Genomic DNA, 22066 nt, shown 5'->3' with positions numbered 1-22066 from the left:
CTGCCCCATGTGCCTGCCCCCCCCCCTGCCCGTGTGTGGTGCAAATGTGTTAACCGCAAAGGATAACATTTGCCCAAGAGCTGCCAGCGGATGTCCTGGCACCGTCACTGGCCCTAGCCCTAGCCCCATTGTCCGTTCTCTCTGCTCTGTGCTCTGTTTGACATTATGTCAGCAATTAAATTGTCATGTGAGTGGACATTGTGGATGAGTAAATTATGCGGCAAGGACATCTGTTTGCAGAGTGGAAGATGCTGCTGCTGCTGCTGCTGCTGCTGGGGGAACCCCAAATTAGAGCCAAGCCAAAGGGATGCCGAATAGGGTATTCCTTTCCGTTCGCCCAAAAGTATCCTTCTGTCTCGGCTGTCGGCTGGATTTGTGCGGCTAAGTGACCGGAAAATTGTGTTCCTTTACGGCACATTTAATTCACACATATGAGAGGCGGGACGGGGGGCACAATTACCCAGAGCACACGCCCAGGATATCCCACAGATTCCATGCCACATGCCCACATGCCACATCCCTTAGCCGTTTCCCCATGTAAACTGTAGACAAATAACACTTAAGCGTGAGATGCCAACACTGGATTCCTGCGGCTGCTCTTCCTGCCCCCCAAAAGCCACTGTGCCACAGCCGCCGCCATGCAAGGAAGTGCCGCTTCTGCTGCTGCTATTGCTGCTGCCCAAGAGGCGTGCCGCGTGCCGCAGCTTGCCACAGCCACTCAACTGCAACCTCGACAAACGACAACGGCAAACGGCAGACGGCAGACGACAGCGACTGCCACGGAGGTTTTTTATATTTTCACGCACACAAATTTATACAATTCGACGGTACGGCAGGGTACGGCACCGTGCCACAGTGTGTGGCAAGCAGTTTATTCTAAGGACAGCCCCAGCCAGACACTGCACGGCGGAGTGGCATAAAAACATAAAATCTTTTTCTATATATATAAAATCCGACATATAGAAACAACAAACGCCTCACGGAGTGGGCTCCGGAGTCGTCTGCCTTTTGGGATTCTGTTGCTGCCGCTTATTCTGTGGCACACACACAGACACACACACACACACAGGCTGCTGGTGCTGCTGCTGTGGCACTTGCTGGTGGCACTTGCTGCCGCCTCTGGGTGACAGGCTGACAAGCTTGGGATGCCTTTTGGGTCGTCGCGTGCTGCTGCTCTGCTGTGTGGCAACAACAGAATACAAAAAAATAAAACACAACAGCTAACGGAGCAGAAAAATGCGCTGGCTTTGTGGTTGACTTTACCCTTTGCACAGAACCAAAAAAAAAGGACTACATTCCTACCCAAGGCAGTTGAGGATTATTTAGTTGATATTTAGACATCATTAAGGGATCATTACACTTGAAAATGGAACATCCCATAAGGGTTACGATGAGTTAACTGTGAAGAATGACATCTAAATGGAAGGGATGTGCCTTTGGTTGGCTCATAAAAGTATTCAAAATCGACTCAAGAGCCAAAGTACTGGGGGGGGGGGCCAGGACAGTAGTCTGGAGAATATATTTTAGTTAATTTTGAATGCTCAGAAATCATGGAATGACTGGTAGATTCTTACCGTTTGGAGGCTAGAGACTATCCAGAGGTGTATCCTTGGGAAGTTTGAAGTTCCTTTTGGCACCCCAATGGATGGTAATTAAATCACATCTTTAACAGTGGGAAACCACAAGAAATTATTTACTTTCTGCTGCCATCTTAAGAGCATTCATTATTCTACTTGCACAAACATTTGCGGCTTGGCCGTTTTGCCTTTCCAGCTGCTTTTCCCACGCTGCTTTGCGCGCTCCTGTGCTCGCTCCTGTGCTCGCTTTTCCATGCTTTTCGCCCGCCTCCCGCTGCGATTCTTCTTTTGCCGCTTGTAAAGATGAGCGCTTAGCAGATTTATTTGTGTTAAAACAAACGGCTTATGACTTCTATAGAAATGGAATTGCTGCCAGGGAAAGAGAGAGCGAGAGAGACAGCCAGAGGCAGGCAGCCACTTGCCACTTGTTGGCATTGCCAGTGGCACTCGGGAATAATGGGAGCTGGGAGCTGGAAGCTGGGAACTGGGAACTGGAGAGTGGTAAATGGGAGAGTGGGAGTGTGTTAAATACCCATTTAATAAGAGCTCGCCTCGCTTGAAGATAACTTTGCCTCTTTTGCGGTTGCTTAGGATTCGTTTAGGATTCGCTTAGGATTCGCTTAGGGGGCTGCAGGTTGAAGCATCCTAATGGCTTATTAAGGCAAAAATGCAGACTCTGAAAATGGCAAGTCGAATGCAACCAGCAAACAGCAAACAGCAACCGGCAACCAGATGATATATCGACCATGGGGGAAATGGGCGTTGGCCAAAAATGAGCCAAAAGCCAAAACGCATAAACAAACACCGAAAAAGGCAAAGGCAAGTTAGGTTTTCTGCACCCCCCTCCAACCCTCTGCCCTGCTGCTGCTCGTCGTGCCACCTCCTTCAGCATTTACCTCTTCGAATGAGTCTTTGCCTCAAACAACATTTTTGTTTGTTGTCTTTCGAGGCCTGGAAATTGCGTTTCCGCTCGAGAAGGCAGCGCCCACCTGCCCACCCCCCTCAACCAATGCATTTCCTACTCGATTACCGGAAAATATTCTGGGGCGAAAATGTTGGGCTAGAAAATCCAGGTGGAGGCTGCGGACATTTCCTTTCGGTCTGCAGATTGGATGAAAAATCCACAGGCACAGAGAGAGAAATCTCTCTCGATTGTCGCTGTGCTTCAAGCTCTCCCACGCTCTCCCACGCTCTCCCACGCTCTCCCTCTCCCCCCCCCCTCTCTCTTTCTCACACTACTTTTCTCGCAGTGTAGTGCCTCTGGCTTGTGGCTCTATTTTCTGTCAGTGTTGTGCGTGGCTATTTGTGTTTGCTTTTGGGTTTTTGGTGGAAATTTTGCGCCTGCAAATCGCACGGAAAATTTCGAGAACGTTGCCTCCTCCAGGGGGCTGGGGTGTGGTGTGGGGTGCCTTCTCTTCTCGTTTGTTGGTTTTGGGCTTGAGCATTGGGTCCCTCCCCCCTGCCACACATGCCCCTTCGAAGAGGATTTTCATTTCGCAGCTTAGGCTGGACTGAGCGTTGGGGCAGGGACAGCGGCAGGGGCAGGGGCTGTGGGTCTCTGTTCTGCTTTTCTAAATAATAGGATTCGCGAGCGGCAACTTGGAGGCACATCACAGACTGGCAGCAGCAGGCAGGCCAACCCCTGCCATGCTCCCCCACCCGTATATGTGGCACGGAACAATGCAGCAGACGCATGCATGGAGGCAGTGGCAACTTGGACCAGCTATCGATTGAATTTATTTGCATTTGCAACGGGCAGCAGGATGAAGCAGAAGCAGGAGAAGCAACAGCAGCAGCAGCAGCAGGAAGAGGAGCAGGAGGAGGAGGAGGCCTCAGCAGCAACGGCCTCCTGGTCAACAATTCTTTCGATTTTCATTTCCCGTGTCCTCTCCGGGCACCAGAGGCAGGCATCAACAGCAGTGGCGGCAGTGGCGGCAGTGGCGGCAGTGGCAACAACAAACATGGCGCAAAAATCATTAGAAACTCTTTTGTTAGCCTGTGCGGGGCGCACGTATTCCATCCTCCAGAGGCAGCAAATAAAACTGCAGAGAAAACTCCTTTCTTTTTGGTCGAAGGATGAGGCATCTACATGCCGGCCCCCCTCCCCCTGCCACAGCCACAGCCTCCACCGCTGCCGCTAGCTTCGGCTTCAACTCCAGCTAGCATACACCTCCCCCACCCATCCACCCATCCAACGCCGCAACGACATCGATGATGGGCGACGACGTCGCGTATGCGCAATTTTCCAACAAGAAAAGTTGCTGCCTGCCGCCAAAGGGGTGGGCGGCTACCCAATTGACCGAGGAGGCTCGGGGAGCGTAACAGCAAGGACCTCGAGGGCCAGTCGCTGCCACTGCCACTGATGTGGCTACTTCTATTGTTGCCTGGCCCTGGCCCACACTCCTGTGACGTAGGTCGCTGTGGCCAGTCTCTGTCTCTCATTTGCCATTTTTATCCACGCTTTAAGGAGACTTTTCACTTCGAAATGGGGATATACTTAAAGTTTTAGCTGCGCGCTGGATCTTCAAGGATCCTGTCTAGAAGTCCTGGAGGCTAAAGCATCTTTTTTTGTTGTTCAAAGTTTTGTCAGTTTCCAATCGAATCCCCCGAGCTAATGCCTTCAAGGCAGCCTCAGCGCATTCTTGTATTTTCTATCTATCCGTAGGCTCTGCTTTTTCAACTGAAGGCTCTTGAAGGCTCCTCCGCTTTTGCTTTTGCTTTTGCTTTTCCCTTTGGCAGCAAAGAGGAGGCGCCTTCGAGAGGCCTTCGAGAGGCTTTTAAGAGACGATTCTGGCACAAAACTGGCAAAAGTTTGAGAGGTTTGTTGTCCACTTCGAAGGGCTGGACATGAACGCTACTTTTGCTCACACCCCCGCCGCACATCCTGCATCCTTTGATGGCATTCGTTTTCAGTAGGTCTCTGTTTTGATTAAGTTTCTCTTTTAAGTTGTCTTCTCTTTGCAAAGGGAGTTTCAATTTCGGATTGCAGTTTGCAAGTTTTTAATCCACAGATTTCATTCGGCATAAGATTGAAAAAGTCGCAGATATAACTGAAAATCATCACGCAGAGAACTGCATTTATTTGCTTACTATTTAGAGGCCATTTCGACCCCATTTAAGTATAGAAAGTTTCCCCTTTCGCAATGGAATATACTTAGCCAGTAAAAAGCATCTTAGGACACGAATTTCCAGCTTCAAATAAGTTTGGTTTTGTATTTCCGTTAGGAGGTGGAAAAGATCTTTGAAAGATTTCTTTTCTATTGGAATTATCATAATTTAAAAACAAATTTTGCGGCCATTTTGGCCGCTTTCTTCATATTTTAAGTGAATTATTTTTGGATAATTTCCCAAATCAAATAAAAGTATGCCCCAGTATTATTCCCCACTGCTGCAGTAAGCAAAACCCATCAAAGGGTATTCCCGATTTTAGTCATTTCTTCATTCCTGACTTGTCTTTCGGTGGCTTTCGTCATTTCCTGTCGCCATTTCGTCTTCTCTCTCTCTCATTTATTTTTTTTTCTTTTTTACTGTAGGTGTAAGTGAACGTCCAAGTATAAGTGTGTGTGTGTGTGTGTGTGTGTGTAAGTGTAAGTGTAAGTGTAAGTGCAAGTGTTGGTGTGTGTGTGTGTGTGTTGTTGTTGCATTTGACTGACTGGCAATTTGAAACTCTTTTCGCTCTTTTGCCGGCGGATGTCCTTTAACGTGGTTTCCAGACCACTGCCCACACGCTTTTGCTTTCTTCACGCCCTCCTCCACGCTCCCCTTTTTCCCTTCCTCTTGCAGTAATTTTCACTTTGAAATTTCCTAGTCGCCGCTGACGGAACGGAAGCGCGCTAGTTTCCTCTCCCACGGAACTCAGCAGACGGGGCAGTGTGCAGCGGGGCCAGGGGACCGGTTAGTTAACCCGTTTTGTTTTTTTTTTTTTCGCCATCTTTGGACTTGTCAAAAGCGGAAAGGGCCTTCATTTCCGCCTCGAAAGCGTGGGATTCAGCGAACGTACCACACGGTTCCGTCCATCTATTTCGTCATCAGTGCAGTGCAGCCTGAAAAAAGGGCGGCAGGAGTACAGAAATATCTATCCCTTTCACAGCAACAGTTGGATCATACTTTTCCGAAGACTTTGCTGCCCACAAAAGTCATTAAAATTTGTCCATTTGTCTGGGGAAAATTCTTATAGAAATCATCGGAGAAGAGTTTTCCAAACCTATTTCAGATAAAACTTGATCTTCAGTCGGGTATTGGGCATTATAAGTGCAGATAGGGAATGCAGAAGGTACCTCCCAGAGCTGTACACTGTCCTGGCCCATCTATCGCATATAATTTTCATAGAAATCATAACTTTTCGAGTACTTCAATGGCCTAAATCCATTTTATGCTCTGTTGTAAAATTTAGCGTTGCATAATGATCTTGATCTTTACATATTTTAGAATTTTCATTATAGATGCCCCAAGAGTATAAAAACCCAAAGATACAACGATATTCTCCCTCTTCCCTTATTTTCATTTGTTTTTCGATACGAAATTTTGTATAAATGATTGCAGCATACTTTTCGGAGACACAGAGAGTCCTTTGACGCTTTTACTTCTTGCATATTTTTGTGCTTAGGCAACTGCAACTTAAGATCAATTCTACTAATGCTGAGGGATTCAGCATTTCAATTATTTCGTTTCAATTATTAATAAAAATTCACATTTGACAGCCCTAAGAAATCTCATCTGTTGGCAACATCTCCAGGCTTCTTTCTTGTGCCTCCATTTTCTTAACACGAAGAAATAGGGACAGCAGCAGCAGCAGTGGCAGGGCAGTGGCAAGGCAGTCAGAGCCTCGGTGCCACACGAAGCCTGCCGAAGTCTGTGTGTGTGTGTGTGGGGGGTGGGGGGGGGGGGCGTAGGGAGCCTTAAAATATTTTATACGTATCCAAACGCTTTTTTGCCCCCTCCGTTACACACACACACACGCACACATCTGATATATATTTCAGATATATATATATATTTTATATATATATATATTTTATATGTCAGCGACGGGCAACAGGGGCCAATCGGCGTTGAGCACGAAGCTGGGGCGAAGGCGCACGAAGCGCACGAGAAAAAGGTCATGCAACACAGAGAAAAAAGAGAGAAGAGCGCAAAAATTGAAATAAAATATGCAAAATATGCTACAACAAAATCGCATCAGAAATATACACAAACAAACGAACACACACACACACACACACAGATACGGATACAGATACTCATGGACACAGGGGAGAATATATTTTTAGTTGTTGTTATTGGTTGCACGCACACAAACACAAGCACACACACTTGCAACAACAACAACAAACGCTGTGTGGTGTGGTGTGTGTGCGCGTGCAACACGGCCTACAACAATGGAGGCAGCCGACGAATATTAAAAATGCGTTCGTAGGCGCCGCCTACCGCATGACGTCATCGGGCAACAGCAGAAACAGCAGCAGCAGCATTGCACTTCCTTCCTCTTTTCTGCAGCAACCGACCCGCTCCTCAACCCCACCCCACCACACGCTCTGTTGCAATTTCTTTCTTTCGCAATAATTTTGCTCTTTTCGGGCAGCACCTCCTCCAAAGAGCAAGAGGCAGCCAGCAAGCAGCAAGCAGCAGCAGCAGCAGCAACAAAAGCAAAAGGCAAAAGGCAAGAAGACAGAAGAGTGAGAGCGAGCGAGCGAGAGAGCGAGTGAGAGAGAGAGAGTGAGAGCGAGCGAGCGAGAGAGCGAGTGAGAGAGAGAGAGTGAGAGCGAAGCTTCGGCTCTCCATTCGTTTCGTTTCGTCGTTCGTTTCGTTTCGTTCGCTTCGTTTTTTTTGCATTTTTTTTGTTTTGTTGCTTCCATTGGGGGGCCTTTGGAACCACCCTCCCCCCACACACCGCTGTGCACCCCACTCTCGCTCTCTGTGGCTGTGGAGGGAGCACTAAGCTTGCGCACTCGCTCACACCCATGGCATGGGACGGCTGATGGCCAACATTTGGGGGCGTGGCCAAGTCATGCCGTCTCGCGCGCTTTCAGTAGTTTTTCTCTTTCTGCTCTTTTTGCATGCCATAGTTTTGGGTCTAAGCAACAGCCCCCAATATGCGCCCCACGATGTTGCCCCACTGGATGACAGGCTGGAGAAGATGCCGGATGCCGGATGCCAGATGCCAGAGGGGTAGGTTGGCAGGCAGGCGGCAGCAGCAGCAGCACTTCTTACTGGACATTGGCCAGGCGGCGGCATCTCTCTTTCTTTCGGCCTAGAAGCATCTCCACTGCTCCACTGCACCTCTGCTCCACTGGTCTCTGGTTCAAGTTGCAAGTGCAGCAGCAGGTGCCGGTTGTCGGTTGTCGGTTGCCGTTGCCGTTGCCCCCCTCTTTGGTTGCGTAGGCACAGTTTAATATTCTTTTCCCTGTGGAGGAGGCTTCGATTGGGGCAGGAGTTGTGCCATAAATTGGGTTGCTAAGCTTCGATTGGGAACTGGAAGAAGTGAATCATTTTGGGTGCGTACAGGCCATCGAAAGATGAGGAATCGCAGACCCAAACACCATCGACGGGCAGTTGTGGAAACTCTTCCACAGAGAACTGCAACTGCAGGCTGATTTTTCCATTGTAGAGTTACTTCTCATTGCAGATCTCTGGGGATAAACCTTCCTTCACCTCAACACAATTATTCCTTCAAGTATTCCCGATCATAAAATCCCCAGTCACAATCCCATAACCAAAGAGAAATCCTCTCCCTATCTCTCTTTCTCTTTCTCTTTGACTTTATTTTCTCTTTTGAAATGCCAAACGAATTCGCCGCAAAAACCGGAAAGTGACGACGACGACGACGGAAACGACGCCGGCGCTCTCTCTTCTGACGCTCGCTCTCTCTCTGTGGTGCGGCGCTCGTGTGTGTCTCGTTGTGGTAGGTGGGGGGTGGGGGGTGGCTGGCGTCGCTGTTCGCGCTGACTGCGACGTCGCTGTGGCAGCAGCAGCAGCAGCAGCAGCAGTCTCGAGTTTCATTCATTGCACGAAGCGGCCGAAACAACGCGAGTTCATTCGATTTTCAACATTCGCCGTGAGTGCAACGTTTTCTGAGGCGCAACACGAGGCAGCGCAAACAGCAGCAACAACAACAAAAACAAATACAACAACAAGAACAAACAAGAGAACGAGAACAGTGCAACAGTGACACAGAGTGGCAACAAATAAGTTGCAGGCAGAGGCATGTGTTGCATGCAGTGATCATACAAAACAAAACAAAATACAATAAATACAATAATTATAGAAAGAAATATTCCATAAAAATATTCCACGCATTAAACGGAACTCCAAGCGATCCACAAGCGATCCAGCAGCAAGCAACCAGCAAGCAGAGGCGCCTCCAAAGTGTACGTGCAACTTATGTGTGTGTGTGTGTGTGTGTGTTTGTGCTGTGGTGATTATTATAATAATGATAGTGTTTTATTTATGAGCAATGACAGAGAGATTGAGGGACAGAGAGACACAGTGGGTGCACTTAATAGTCGGCTGCATGAAAATCGATTTTCCTTTCTTACATTATCAAGTGGCGTCGCACAATTTTCCGCGCACTTTGCTTCTCCCCAAAGAAATTGTAATTTATTAATTTATAACACAAAAATCCCCCCACCCGCACCCGTACCCTGCCACACACAATCCACCCACCAAAAGGTCGTAAAAAGTGTTGTTGCTGTTGCTGTTGCTGTCGCTGCTGCTGCTGTTGCTGCCTCCTCCATCTTATGTCCCAAAGTTGGGAGCCCAGGAATTGAAGAAAACTTACGCGAAGGAGAAGCAACTTTGCCGAGCAGCAGCCACAGCAGCAGCAGCAGAACTCCGTTCGAGTGGGTGGCATGGTGGCACGCGCCAAAAACAGTTTTGTAAACAGTTTTCCACGTACCCACAGAGTTCGAAGGAGAGCAGAGGCAGACACAGACACGGACACGGAACACAGTTCTGTGGCAGCAACAACACAACGTAGAGGAGTGGTGAGGAGAGGCAACAGCAGCAGCAGCAGCAGCTGGAAGAGTAGTGGCAGCCGCTTGTGTAATTTATTACAGACTGCATAAATAATAAATAAGCGTTAATAAATAAATACAATATAAAATATATATAAAAGTGCCTCCGTTCCGTTCTGCTCGTTGTCTGCCCCGTACACCCACCCTCTCCCCCTTTGTGTGTGTGTGTGTGTGTTTGTGTGTTTGCTATATAAACTTCGAAGGACCCCCCTCCCCAGCCCATCCAACATCCTTCAGATGAGCTCCCAAGCGAATATAAATTAAATAAATAACTACAAAAAAAAAAAATAAATAAATAATAAATAATTGAAAAGCTCAGGGGCAAAGTTGTTCGCTCTCGCTGTTGCCATGTTTCCCATTCTCTGACATAAATAATTTATCCAAAAAATATTTAAAAAATCAGAGGAAAAGGCGGGACCTGAGAGATCCATAACAGGAAGTGCCCAAGCAATTGGCAAATAAAATCAAAACCCAAAATCCATTGATACGAAAATGGACAAAAATAATTTCCAAGAAAACAAGTTCATGAAAATTCCACTACTTCTTTTTTCTAGCTTTCGTAGAAATTTTCACTATTTTGTTGTTGTTAAAATTTTCTTTTAAAATTCCATTCGATTTTTGTCTCAAGTTTTTCTTAGACTTTTTGCATTTAGGCAATTTATTTATTTATTTTGTTATTTATTTATTTTTGGGCGCTGACTTTTGTCCAAAAGAATCATCAAATTTAATGCGTGGAATGTGGCAGTGGGGCAGACACATGAATAAATGAGGGGTGCGGGTTGCGGGGTGGGCCATAACAATAAACCAAAAGTTGCCAAAAAGGCGAAAAAGGAAAAGCGGAAGGAGAGAGAAAGAAGAGCGAGAGCGAGAGAGAGAGAGAGAGAGAGCATTTTCTTATTTTCGCGGGGGGAGCACAAGTGGCAGGAGTGCTCCCTCGACGCGAGACTCCGTCTCCGGTTGTGTGCCCCATCTCTGATTCTGGTTCTCCAGCAAACAATAAAATAAACAAAATCAAGAAGGGAAATATTGAGATTCAGGCATCGAAATGTTTGATACCCTTGAAGAATGATCATTGTCACGGGCGATCTATGGAGGGGGGAGATCTGCAGAGAGGTAGATCATGGTCCTCCGTTTGTTATGGAAATTGTTCTATGAAATTATGAAATTTTAGGAATTAATATACAATTTACTACAAAATGAACCCAACCCAACACAACGATATTTTGTACTCAAACTTTTGATTTGGCAATTCCCGATAAATGTATCCATATTGTAGCCATAGGATATAGCTCTATAATTGTTCGAGACTTTATTGAATTTTTGAGCATATTCTGCCTGGAAAGAGACTAACAGACAGTTAACAAGTCTGATCAGAAATAGTTTATATCCAGTAGCTTCTTCTCTTTCTATGTGCCAAACATCTGCTCAAAATCGTAATACCCTCTCTTTAGATATCGCTGGCAAAAAAAAGGGTATCGAAATAACAGTCGACGACAATGACTCCGAGTGGCATAGCATTTCGTAGCGTTGAGTTGAGTCGAGTAGAGTCGCGTCGCGTCGCGTCAGCCGCAAGATTTAATTGGAATGAAATAATAATAAACATAAAAGTAGCAACGGAACGAATAAGAAGAAGAAGAAGCAGAATTATAATAACAATAATAATAAATATAATTAAATTTGATGGCAGCAGAACGGCAGCAACAGCAACAGTAACTTTTCCACCCCGAAAGACACAACAAATACTATTCCCCCCGCACCACATCGCAGTATTTACTCCCATTTTGCCTCTCTCTATTCCGCTCTGCGTCCCGCATATATATGTATGTACATACACACACATTCGAATAAATTAAAATTATACATACAAAAAATACATATTTAAATAAATATAATTACTTGGGGGGCTGCTACCGCTCAGCTGCCATAAATAATAATATTTAATTAAATATAAATCTATGTGCGCATGGAAGTACATACAATACATACCTACTCGCTCTCCCTGCTTCTCCTCTGCAATGCTCTGCCACTGAAAATACAAATAAATAGATATAGATATAGCAGATACAGCAGATACAGATACATATATACTCGAGAACAATCGGTTGGCAGGCAGGCAGGCAGGCAGGCAGGAGAGTAATATAAATTAAGCCGAAATTAAACATAAATAAATGTGTGCTTAGCTTTTAGCTAATAAAGCACATTTGGGGCATGCGAATTCCAAACATAAATTAATAGAAATTCATGGAAATATTCCACACAGATGGCACAGCGAAGTGTGGCTGGGGGGGGGGGCCCAGTGGCAGTGGCTGTGGCTGGGGCAGGGGCAAGATTAATAGGCTTATTTAATAGAATTATGACTCAGAGATACAGGCACAGCCACAGCTACAGCTACAGCTAAGAGTGTTTCTTCCCCTTTCTGGCGTTTTGCAATTCCAATTGTTAATTCCATTAAAATATACAATAAGAAAATTCGATTCTATTCCAGACTGAAAATTTAATGACATTTTCCCCCATTACATTTTTGCAGGGCTCCACAACCGATTCAAAAATGTTTTGAGCAGCCAATAGAGATCAAGGTACAGTGAACCCTCTCTGCTACAGAACGCGACCAAAGCGCACACACACACACACACACACACACAAAAACACACAGACATAATGGACATGACCAAACAGATTATGGACTTTGAAATAAAGTCGGAGGGCGAGTACGAGGCCAGCGACTACACCCGCATGTCGCCTGCCACAGAGGAGCCCAAGGGTGAGCCAGAGCCACAACAGAATGATGCGGCAGAATCCATCACTGAAATGGACACCAAATGCTCCTCCAACGATGAGGAGGAACACAGCGCAGAGGCAGCCACAGCAACAGCCACAGCAACAGCCACAGAGAAGGCAACGCCCACAGCCATAGATGTGGATGAAGATGCAGCGGAACCAAAGCAAAATCTGATCAAAGATCCACCACTGACACCGCCACCGAGGCCTCTGACCTCCAGCGAAGTGGTGGGCCTCCGGGATCCCGATGATCCCGAGCTGCACCTCCAATTGGAGGCAAAGAAATCCCGCTCCCTGCCCGTGTCGCCACAGCCGCAGGCCAGCCACAAGCTTGCAGCGGCGGCACTCTTCGAATTCGGACAGACATCGCCACAGCGCGGATCGGTGGATCATCGAGGTGCACCGGTGCTGGGGAAACCCATCAAAACCGACCAAAAGGTGGCACCCGCCAGGCGGCGACTGCCGCCCGTGAGCGGTGGGGCCACGGACAACCAGCAGTTCTGCCTGCGGTGGAACAACTACCAGTCCAATCTCACCAATGTCTTCGATGAGCTGCTGCAGAGCGAGTCCTTTGTGGATGTGACCCTCTCCTGCGAGGGGCAGTCCATCAAGGCCCACAAAATGGTCCTCTCCGCCTGCTCGCCCTACTTCCAGGCCCTGTTCTACGATAATCCCTGCCAGCATCCGATCATCATCATGCGCGATGTCCACTGGTCGGATCTGAAGGCCCTCGTCGAGTTCATGTACAAGGGGGAGATCAATGTGTGCCAGGATCAAATCAATCCCCTGCTGAAGGTCGCCGAAACCCTGAAGATCCGCGGCCTGGCCGAGGTGAGTGCTGGGGCCAGTCGCGATGGCGCCTCGGCGCATCCCATGATCCCCGACCAGCGCATGTCCGTCTACGGGGAGGACGAGGAGGAGGATGAGGAGCTGGCAGCCGCAATCCTGCGGCAGGATGACGATCCCGAGCCAAAGAGAGCCCGACTCCTGGCAGACACCGCCCTGGACCTCAATCAGCGGCAGAGGAAGCGCTCGCGGGATGGAAACTATGCCACGCCCAGTCCGTTGCATGGCGACAGCCTCCGCCCCGATGTGGAGTCGGAGTCTTCGCCCCGGACGGCAGTGACGCCCAGTGGCCAGAGCCAGCCCACATCGACGATCGTGCGGAATCCGTTCGCCTCCCCGAATCCCCAGTCGCTGCAGGCGCACCTCCTCGCGGGCACAGGCACCTCCTCCTCCGCCTCGAGCAGCAGCTCCGGCGGAACCTCCGCCTCCACAGTGGGCACAGCCGCCGTGGGCAACTCCACATCGTCGGCGGCCTCCTGCTCATCGGCGGGCACGTACCGCACCGCGGCACGCAGCTGCTCGCCGCCACCCCACCACCAGCACCACCCCTCGGGCAGCTCCAACGGGAGCTCGGGAGCAGGCGCGCTGCTCCACTCCCCCACTGGCGGGGGATCATCGAGTGGGGCACAGTCCTCGCTGCCACCACACATGGCCGCCGCAGTGGCCGCCGCTGCACATCATGCCGCCGCCGCTGTGCCCCAGCAGCCGCCACCACCCGCCATGCATCATCATGCAGCGGCGGCAGCCGCCCAACAGCTGGCGGCCCAGCACCAATTGGCGCACTCGCACGCGATGGCCAGCGCCCTGGCAGCGGCTGCAGGAGGCGCCGCTGCTGCACCCGCCAGCGGTGCGGTGGGCGGTGCCGTTCCCACTGCCTCATCGGTGGGTTCATCGCATCACGATGACATGGAAATCAAGCCGGAAATCGCCGAAATGATACGCGAAGAAGAGAGGGTAAGTGCACTCGATCTATACTTTTCAGTCGAAAGATACTTCAGAATAGATCAATTATTAGAAGATATACTCGTACTTGCGTGTGGGGATATGTGGGGCTCCACGGGTGTTCCCATTACTTGGCTGGTTGGCTGCTTGACCCCCAGGGGCATGCGCCACAGCGAAGAAACAAAAAGCTTTTTACATAATGCGCATACGCCCCAGTGGAACGAGCAAGCAAATACAGTGGGACATACCGTGGGACATACAGTCGGACGGACAGTGGTACGGACAGTGGTACGGACAGTGGGACGGACAGTGCAACGAGTGCATGCATATTAACGAAATGCATTTTTGCATTTACCTCCACAACAGCAAAAAGCAGCAAAACAATCGAAACGGCGACGACTTAAGCGACTTACGCGGGGAGAAGGTGAAGAAGGAGGTGCAGTAGGTGCAGGAGGAGGAGGAGGAGGAGGAGGAGGAGGGAGGAGAGTCTTTACCTCGAAATGCGAATTGCGAATTGCGAGTCTTGTTATTTCTATTAGATTGCAAATTAAAGCTGATTTTCTATTTGTATAAGAAGCAGTTTACTAAAGCCAACAGAGAGGGGTACAGAGAGGGCGGCAGTGTGGGGTCGGGTGGGGGGAGGGTCCTAGGCAGAGGTCGAGAGACATTAAGTGCGTCAGCGACTTGAAAAATAATTCAACAATTCAAAAACATTTAATGCTAATGACGAAAATTGCACAATGCACGCGTGGCATACAAAATGCCAAAGACAAACCTCAAACCAACAGCAGCAACAATGTGGGGGGGGCATAGTAGCTGCCAGCAAAGTGCAGACAGAGGAAGCCCCAACAGCAGAGCAGAGCAGGGCAGAGAAGAAAGAGCGAGAGCGAGAGCGGTAGGGTGAAGAATCAACAAAATTATAAACAATTGCCATAAAAATTGATGGCAAAATGCAAACAAAAGTCGCAGACAAATATTTGATTTGATATGTTGTTGTCGCTCGTTCGTTCCGTTTGTCGTTGCTCTCGTGCATTTGATTTGTAATCATTTTGGACTAATGTGTGGTGGTCCCCTGTCCCTGTCCCTGCCCCGCTTCGCCTTTGATAGCGACTGCCTATCCACCTGAGATGCATTCTTCTTCGAAGCGATTTAATCTTGATTTGGTCTAGTCCAAGGTGCATTCTTCGCCTTTTAAAATGCTTTAATTTTCCCCCAAAAAAGTGCACTATTCTCTGCACTCTCTTCTGAGTAGCATATCCCCCCCACTTCGTGGGTGCATTCTGCTGCTCCTCATTCGAATGTTCAACTGAATATTAACTCTGTTTCATGGCTGCCTTGAAGGCGACCACTCCACCGTTGACACTGAATATTACTCGTTTTACTCGTATTGCGCTTAAGTTTTTAGTTGAACGCATGTTTTTGTACCCTAACCAGAGGGTAATCCAATTGCAAAGAGATGTTTGCAATGAGCAGAGCATCAATATTGACGGGAATCCCAGGATGAGGCTCCTTTTTTCTACTCCTTCTTTTTCCCCACTGTCTATCCTCACATCTTCCATTAGCCAGCACTGCTCATGAATATGACTATTAGATACAAGATATTACAGATAAAATATTGTAGCCAGCTGCTGTCTGTCTGTGGCATACAATAAAACATGTAAAATAAATTAGAGGAGACAAAGGCAGGACAAAAACCTTTTCTTTTTACGACTGGGATGAGTAGTCCGTCCCGTCCCTTATTTTCGATCTTTTGCACACAATTTACTGGCATTTCTTCTGTTAATTTATTGAAATGAAATGAGAAATAAAATCAAGAAGAAATGTTCGTTCGTTCGTTCGTTCGTTGGTTCGTTTGTTAGTTTGGGTAATAAAAACAACACAAAAATTGCACAGAGACTTGAAGCAGTTTTCGCACTGCCATTCTCCACGCTGCCCGAAAAATCTGTGACGACGTCATTGAGGGAAGCCCCCCCCCCACCACTTTTTGGTGTGTGCCAAAAAATATATAGACTCAAGTCAGACGATGACGATGGATGGTGCGTGTGGGTCTGTGGGACAGGCCAGGAGTTGGACGAGGAGCAGGAGGAAGCGCGCTGAGAGCCTGTTACTTAATAGAGTGTCTTGTAGTATCTCTGAGAGCGAGAGAGAGGGAGAGAGTATTCGCACTGTCTCTCTGGTGGCTGCCTCCCCCCAACTTCCGGCCAAAAACTTTCATTCACAGAAAGTCACACAAAGAAAGAGAGAGAGAGAGAGAGAGCGGGAGAGCAGCAGCAGAACACTCACACACAGACAAAGCGAGAGCGAGTGAGGAGACACACACGCAGCATTGTGGCAACCCAGCATTCAGCAAAATGTAGCAAGAAGATGATGCCACCATCTCCATTTCCATTTCCATTTCCATTACCATCTCCATTGCTCTCTCATTTTTCGTGCGAGAGTTCCTTGACTTTTCCTTGTATTTACTTTTCGCTTCCCTGGTGCTCTTTTGTGCTTTTGCCAATTGTTTTTGCGAAAAGAAAATTACTGGAAATTGCCTGAAGTGTGGAAAACTTGTGCGACAGCCCAGGGGCCAAGGGCTGCTCTCATTCTCTATTATTTGCCGCTGCTTCTGCTGCTCTTTGTCTACAAAATATTAGTCATAATTGCTACATTTATCTGTAGCTGCTCTATTAGATAAATTTGTTTCTTTTGGGCTATATATGCTAAGCAGGTGGCTTGAACTCTCTCCCATAGAGGAAATGGGAATGGGAAAGGTCTGCTGCCAGCGTGAGAATCTCCCGTAGTTAAGCTACAACCAACAAAAATGTCACTGCTGCTGCTGCTGTTTCCTGTGCGGTCTGTCGGTCTGTCGGTAGGTCGGTCGTTCGGTCTTTGAGGCTCATTAGAGGCTCATTTTGATTGATTCGAGAGTCTTGGAAATAAATCAAAATTTATGTTCCGTTCGGTTTTACATATGAAGCCAGGGGTGGGGGTAGAGACCCAGACCGGCCTCCAAATAAGTGGAAAAGTGCCTCTTATCGGCCCCCACACACACACACACACACACACATTAAAAAACACGTGTAAGAGCCGCTTGGCTCTTGGCATTTCCCCTTGCCAGTGGTTTTCCATTTTGTGAAGATTAAAGGATTTCGTAAGGCAAAGTGCCGCAACTTTTCCAAATCGATTCGAACAGAATGGAATGGAATGAGAATTATATATGAGAATTCTATAATTTACGAGCCAATTTCGATAATTTCTTTAGTTTTTGTTGTGGGGGCCCACAGAGACCCACCGCCATAAAATGTTGCAGCAATTGTTCTTGTTCTTGTTTTTGTTCTTGGTTTTTATTATACAAAATGTGGAAAGAGTCGTGGCGGCGGTGGCCGGTGGTCGGTGGCGGGGCCGCACACTCGAAATAAATAAGTAATTTATTTTATGGCCAAGGCAATGTGATGCGATCCGATGGACAAATAGGGGGGGCTGTAAACCCACATAGATCTTATCGCTGGAGCTCCGCAAATAATACAACAATATAATCATAATAACATTTATTTGTACGCGTAATCTTAAGTCACGTCGATTCCTGATTCCACCTGATAAGACATACCACTCCGTACGTACTCACACACACACACACACACACAATCACACGTACCATTTAGTATTTTCTAATTCTATTCCTATATCTTTGTTGAACTTCTTTTGGACACGGATTTAGGTACTGAATGACGCAGTATTACTGCCCGTATAGCATTTTTTGGCCAATTCATCTTTTGAGCCACGATTGCACGTCACGTCGTCTCTTCTAGCTCGATTTACACCCCGACGGTGATTGTTTTAATTTAAAAAAGAAATGTTCAACTATAAAAACAAAAACAAAAACCGATTATCGTATGGGGGACAATAGAATTTTTATAATGCTCGTATATCTGGGGGGAATTTGAGCGCGCCAACGCCAACGCCAACGAGTCATGGTCTGACAACGTGCTAAGAGCACACACTCGTAATTATAACTCAATATATATTGTATGTTTTTATGCATCACTTTAGTGGCTACCAATAATAATAATATTCTTTGGTTTGATTGCCCCAAAGGAAGGACCTTTGAAGTCTTTGATTTGTTATCGGAAATTGGTTTATTTATTTTTTTATTTTGGGTTTTTTGTTGTAGAGCAAATGCAGGAAATATATCTTTGAATTTCATTTGTACTGTATAGTACCATTTAAGATATTTCTCTGGTACTACTTCTATATTCGTTTTTATTTAAGTTAATTGGTTTCGGTTGCTTTCTATATTTTATATCCACCCCCATCCATTCGGTTTATTTGACCTCTTTCCTTAGCGATCACGTATCATCAATGTTAATTCTCTGTTGTACTTATGTGAAACAGTTCCTTCAGTTTCTTGGTCCTGCTTCTTGTAGCTCTGTTTGCTGCCCTCAAAATTAGTTTCTTCTGGAATATCTCTATGTATATTCCTTTAGCATATCTCTTAGTTATTTTACTGGCTCTGTTCATTGAGTTTATTTCTCTCTTTTATTATTTTCTCCATTTCCTTCAATTTGTTTTCCTTATGACGATGATGCTGGCTGTGTTTGGGTTAAGAGTTTTGTTATATTTTCATTTATTTGGGCTGCCTTTTGTTACATTTTATTTATTTATTTCCGCACACTCCAGAATGTATCTGTATCTGTACCTGTGTGTGTGTGTGTGTGTGTGTACGCGTCGTTAGTGCAGTCGCGGCGGCGACTGTTGTCTTTATGACGACGACTACAACGACTCCAAACGATGATGATGATGATTATTATTGCCCATAGTCCGTTTCTGTTTCAGTTTCAGTTTCTGTTGCTGCCGCTGCTGTTGCTGCCACTGCTGTGCCCCTCAGCGGCGGTATGTTGTTCCATTGTACGAGGGAGACAGAGAGAAAAGACACAAGAAAATTATAGGTATCTGCCCTTATGGCGCAGCGCAGCGGAGCGAAACAATAAAATATAAAATAAAATATGTACGAGTGAGTCTGTTTACGCAATTACAAACAGAGAGACAAACAGACGAAGCGGCAGAGTCGCTGTCCGGAGTCGTATCTGAGACTCAAGAGATACAATATTTATAACCAGCAGATACAGAGAGACAGAGGCACAGCCACAGCCACAGAGTTACAGAGCCACAGATACAGAGATACAGAGATACCGAGAGACAGCCACACGTACGCGTCTTGCATCTTGCAGATACTTTTTGCCAAGCGCGCAGCTGAAAGACAAAGTTACTGCTTGCCACAATTAGGGGCAGTCAGCTAAGAGTAGTAATGAGTAATGAAAAACGCCAAATGAGTGAAAATTATCCATTCCCCGTCGTTTTTCCACGTCCAACTGCCACAAATGGCATTATAATTCGTGCTATAATTCGGAAATGCTTGTGCAACAGTTTCCGAAAATCCTACCCCTCCCATCGCAACACACTATGTGCCACACAGTTGCCGCATCAGGAGCCCTCATCATCTGTGTGTGTGTGTGTGTGTGCGGCAAACAGAGGGGGGAAATCCTGCGTAAAAAAGGACTCTGTGTAAATGCCTCTAATTTGGCAATCAACTACAAAAAAAGTCCCCTACTCCTCCCCTGCCGCCTCCAGCACTTAGCGGAAAAAGCGATCTCTTCTCCGAAGCGAAGGGCATAATGGTGCATGCCGCACTTGCCACCCATTCGCACTAGTGGCGGCTCCACTTGAGGCACTGCAGCAGCACTCCACTCCACTCCACTCCTCATCGGCGCGGCGAGTGGAGGCTGTGGAGCTGTGGAGTGGCGTGCCACAAGCTGCAGTTTCTTCCTTTATGCAAAGGCAATTTGCTGGAAAGGTTCGATTTGCGTGGGCTACACTGCGCGAACATTTTAGGTTTATAATTTTTTATAATTTATGAAAGGAATTGTTGAAAAATTTGTGCAATAAATATTTGGAAATCGTTTAAAAATGTTAAACAGATATTTTTAAGCCCAAAAAAAATGCATCGCAAAATTCAATAAAAACAGCCCAATTGTTCTCAGTGTACACTCCACTAGCTCTAGCTGCAAGTGCTGCCTGCTTCTGCTTCTGCCTCTGCCGCTTTTGCTGCTGTTGCTGCTGCTGCTGTGGCTCGTGGGTTTTCCAGTTGCTTAGGCACTGCGGCCGGGAATCCTTTTGTGGCGGCGGCGTCTCATCGGATAGAGCAGCAACAGCATCCTTGTGGCAGGAGCATAATTTGGTGTGAAATTAGTGGCAGGCAGCAAAGTGAGCGAAATCGAGGAGTGGAGTCCATTTCTCGTAGAAGCGAAGTGTTCCGTCCGATGTTTTCCTGTTTTCCTGTTTTCCTGTGTGTGTTTGTCCCTGTGTGGTGTGTATTTTCCGATGTTTATTTATCCCGCAATCCCATTCGATGGATGTTGCATTTGCTGCTGCTGCTGTTGCTGTTGCATGCATCTGGCTGTAAACACGGCATTTCGACCAACTCGACTTTTCCTTTGAAGTTGCGATGCCACATCGCTGCATCTCCCTTTCCTCTCCTCTCCTCTCCCTGCTACACATCGTTTGATGCATGGATCTTTTGTGTATTTGTTGCGCCGGGCATTTGATTTGTTATTTTATTACTTTACGAATTTTAACACATCTGCTGCTGGCTGCTGCTGCTGCTGGCTGCAAATGCATCTGTGAATTATTAAATGTATCTTGTGGATGCATGTATCTGTGTATCTGAAAGGAGAAACACATGTAAGAGGAATGTTCTTCCATTCCATTCCGCTCTGCCCGCTCCTCTTCTCTGTCTCTGTCTCTCGCTCTCTCTCTCTCTCTTTCGGGAACATCAATATTTATTACTTTGTGTACATTTCCCGTAGAACAAATTCTTTTTCTTTCTTTTTTTTCTTTAATTTATTTATTCTCCCGCTTGCACTACACACAGCACAGCACAGCACACCACACCACACCCCTCCTCCTTCACTTGGTTGCATTTCTTAATTTAGCCATTCCTCTTCCTCTTTATCTTCTTGTACCTCTCCTCCTCCCGCTACCACTCCCTCTCTCTTTCCTTTCCGTTGCAATTGTTCTTTCTGTTGCACCCCCGCCGCTTGGTGGTGGCCAGGAAAGATCCGAATGCATGAGGTACTACATGGATGGGAAGATCTCTCTCCCTCCCTCCCTCTCTCTCTCTCTCTCTCTGTCTCTCTTTCGCTCTGAATCGAATCATCTGTGTGTCTGCTACACAGCACTCTGCCTCTCTTGGGCCTTCGCTTCTCTGAGGCATATAATTATTATTACGATTGGATATATAATTTGTAAAGCGAAACATATGTTTCCATTTTTCTGAGTTTTTAGTGTTTTTTTTTTTTTTTTGTTCTTTTTTTTCGTTTTGTATTTCTGTGAGTTTTTCTGTAATTTTTCTGGGGGTTTTCCTCTCCCCCATTTTTATGCATTTTATTAGTTTTATGAGGCATGAGGCAAGAAAATTGTTTAGAAAGTCATTTGCCCCACCCTGTCACCACCAGGAGGGGTTGGGGGTGAAGTAGCGAGAAGTAAGCATCCATATTCTAGGGAGAAGTTGTTCTCCAAGAAGTAGGTCTCAGAATGTATCCACAAGATACACAAGACAGCAACTGGCTTCACCTGTGCCACAAAAATGCAAATGCAGACACTCCTTGGCCTCATCCCCATCCCCATCCCCATCCCCGTCCTACTTCTACTTCTACATCTACTCCTCCTTCTCCTTCTCCTTCTCGGGTGTTTCTGCATTTTCTTTCGTGGACAAACAGCAACTATCTATCGCATTTACAATATTTACTCAATGAATACATTCATTTTCCATTCAATATTTATTTAACGGCACAAAACACACGACGCACAAAAGTGTCAACAGCGTTAGAGAGAGAGAGCCATGGGCTCATGGCCCCCAGGAAATGGCTTAAA

General features: G+C 46.9%; 1 protein-coding gene and 1 long non-coding RNA gene across 4 annotated transcripts in view; one reads left to right on the top strand and one right to left on the bottom strand.

Moving 5' to 3' along the window:
• The first annotated feature begins 8602 nt into the window (after positions 1 to 8602).
• Positions 8603 to 22066, top strand: part of LOC111075838 (protein bric-a-brac 2) — a 33463-nt gene continuing 19999 nt past the window's right edge. For both annotated transcript variants that reach the window (XM_022369335.2, XM_022369334.2), the window contains exons 1-2: positions 8603 to 8944; positions 12117 to 14167. In XM_022369335.2, coding sequence (XP_022225027.2) covers positions 12248 to 14167 — 1920 coding nt within the window. In that variant the 5' untranslated portion in view covers positions 8603 to 8944; positions 12117 to 12247. The remainder of the gene's footprint in view (positions 8945 to 12116; positions 14168 to 22066) is intronic.
• Positions 11577 to 22066, bottom strand: part of LOC111075842 — a 45694-nt gene continuing 35204 nt past the window's right edge. For both annotated transcript variants that reach the window (XR_002607977.2, XR_005968195.1), the window contains one exon: positions 11577 to 11615. This is a non-coding gene — a long non-coding RNA (uncharacterized LOC111075842). The remainder of the gene's footprint in view (positions 11616 to 22066) is intronic.

Source organism: Drosophila obscura, unplaced genomic scaffold (assembly GCF_018151105.1).
Source record: "Drosophila obscura isolate BZ-5 IFL unplaced genomic scaffold, ASM1815110v1 contig_1, whole genome shotgun sequence".
Lineage (NCBI taxonomy): Eukaryota > Metazoa > Arthropoda > Insecta > Diptera > Drosophilidae > Drosophila > Drosophila obscura.
The sequence above is the reverse complement of the archived record's forward strand: the minus strand, read 5'-3'. Positions and strand labels throughout refer to the sequence as shown.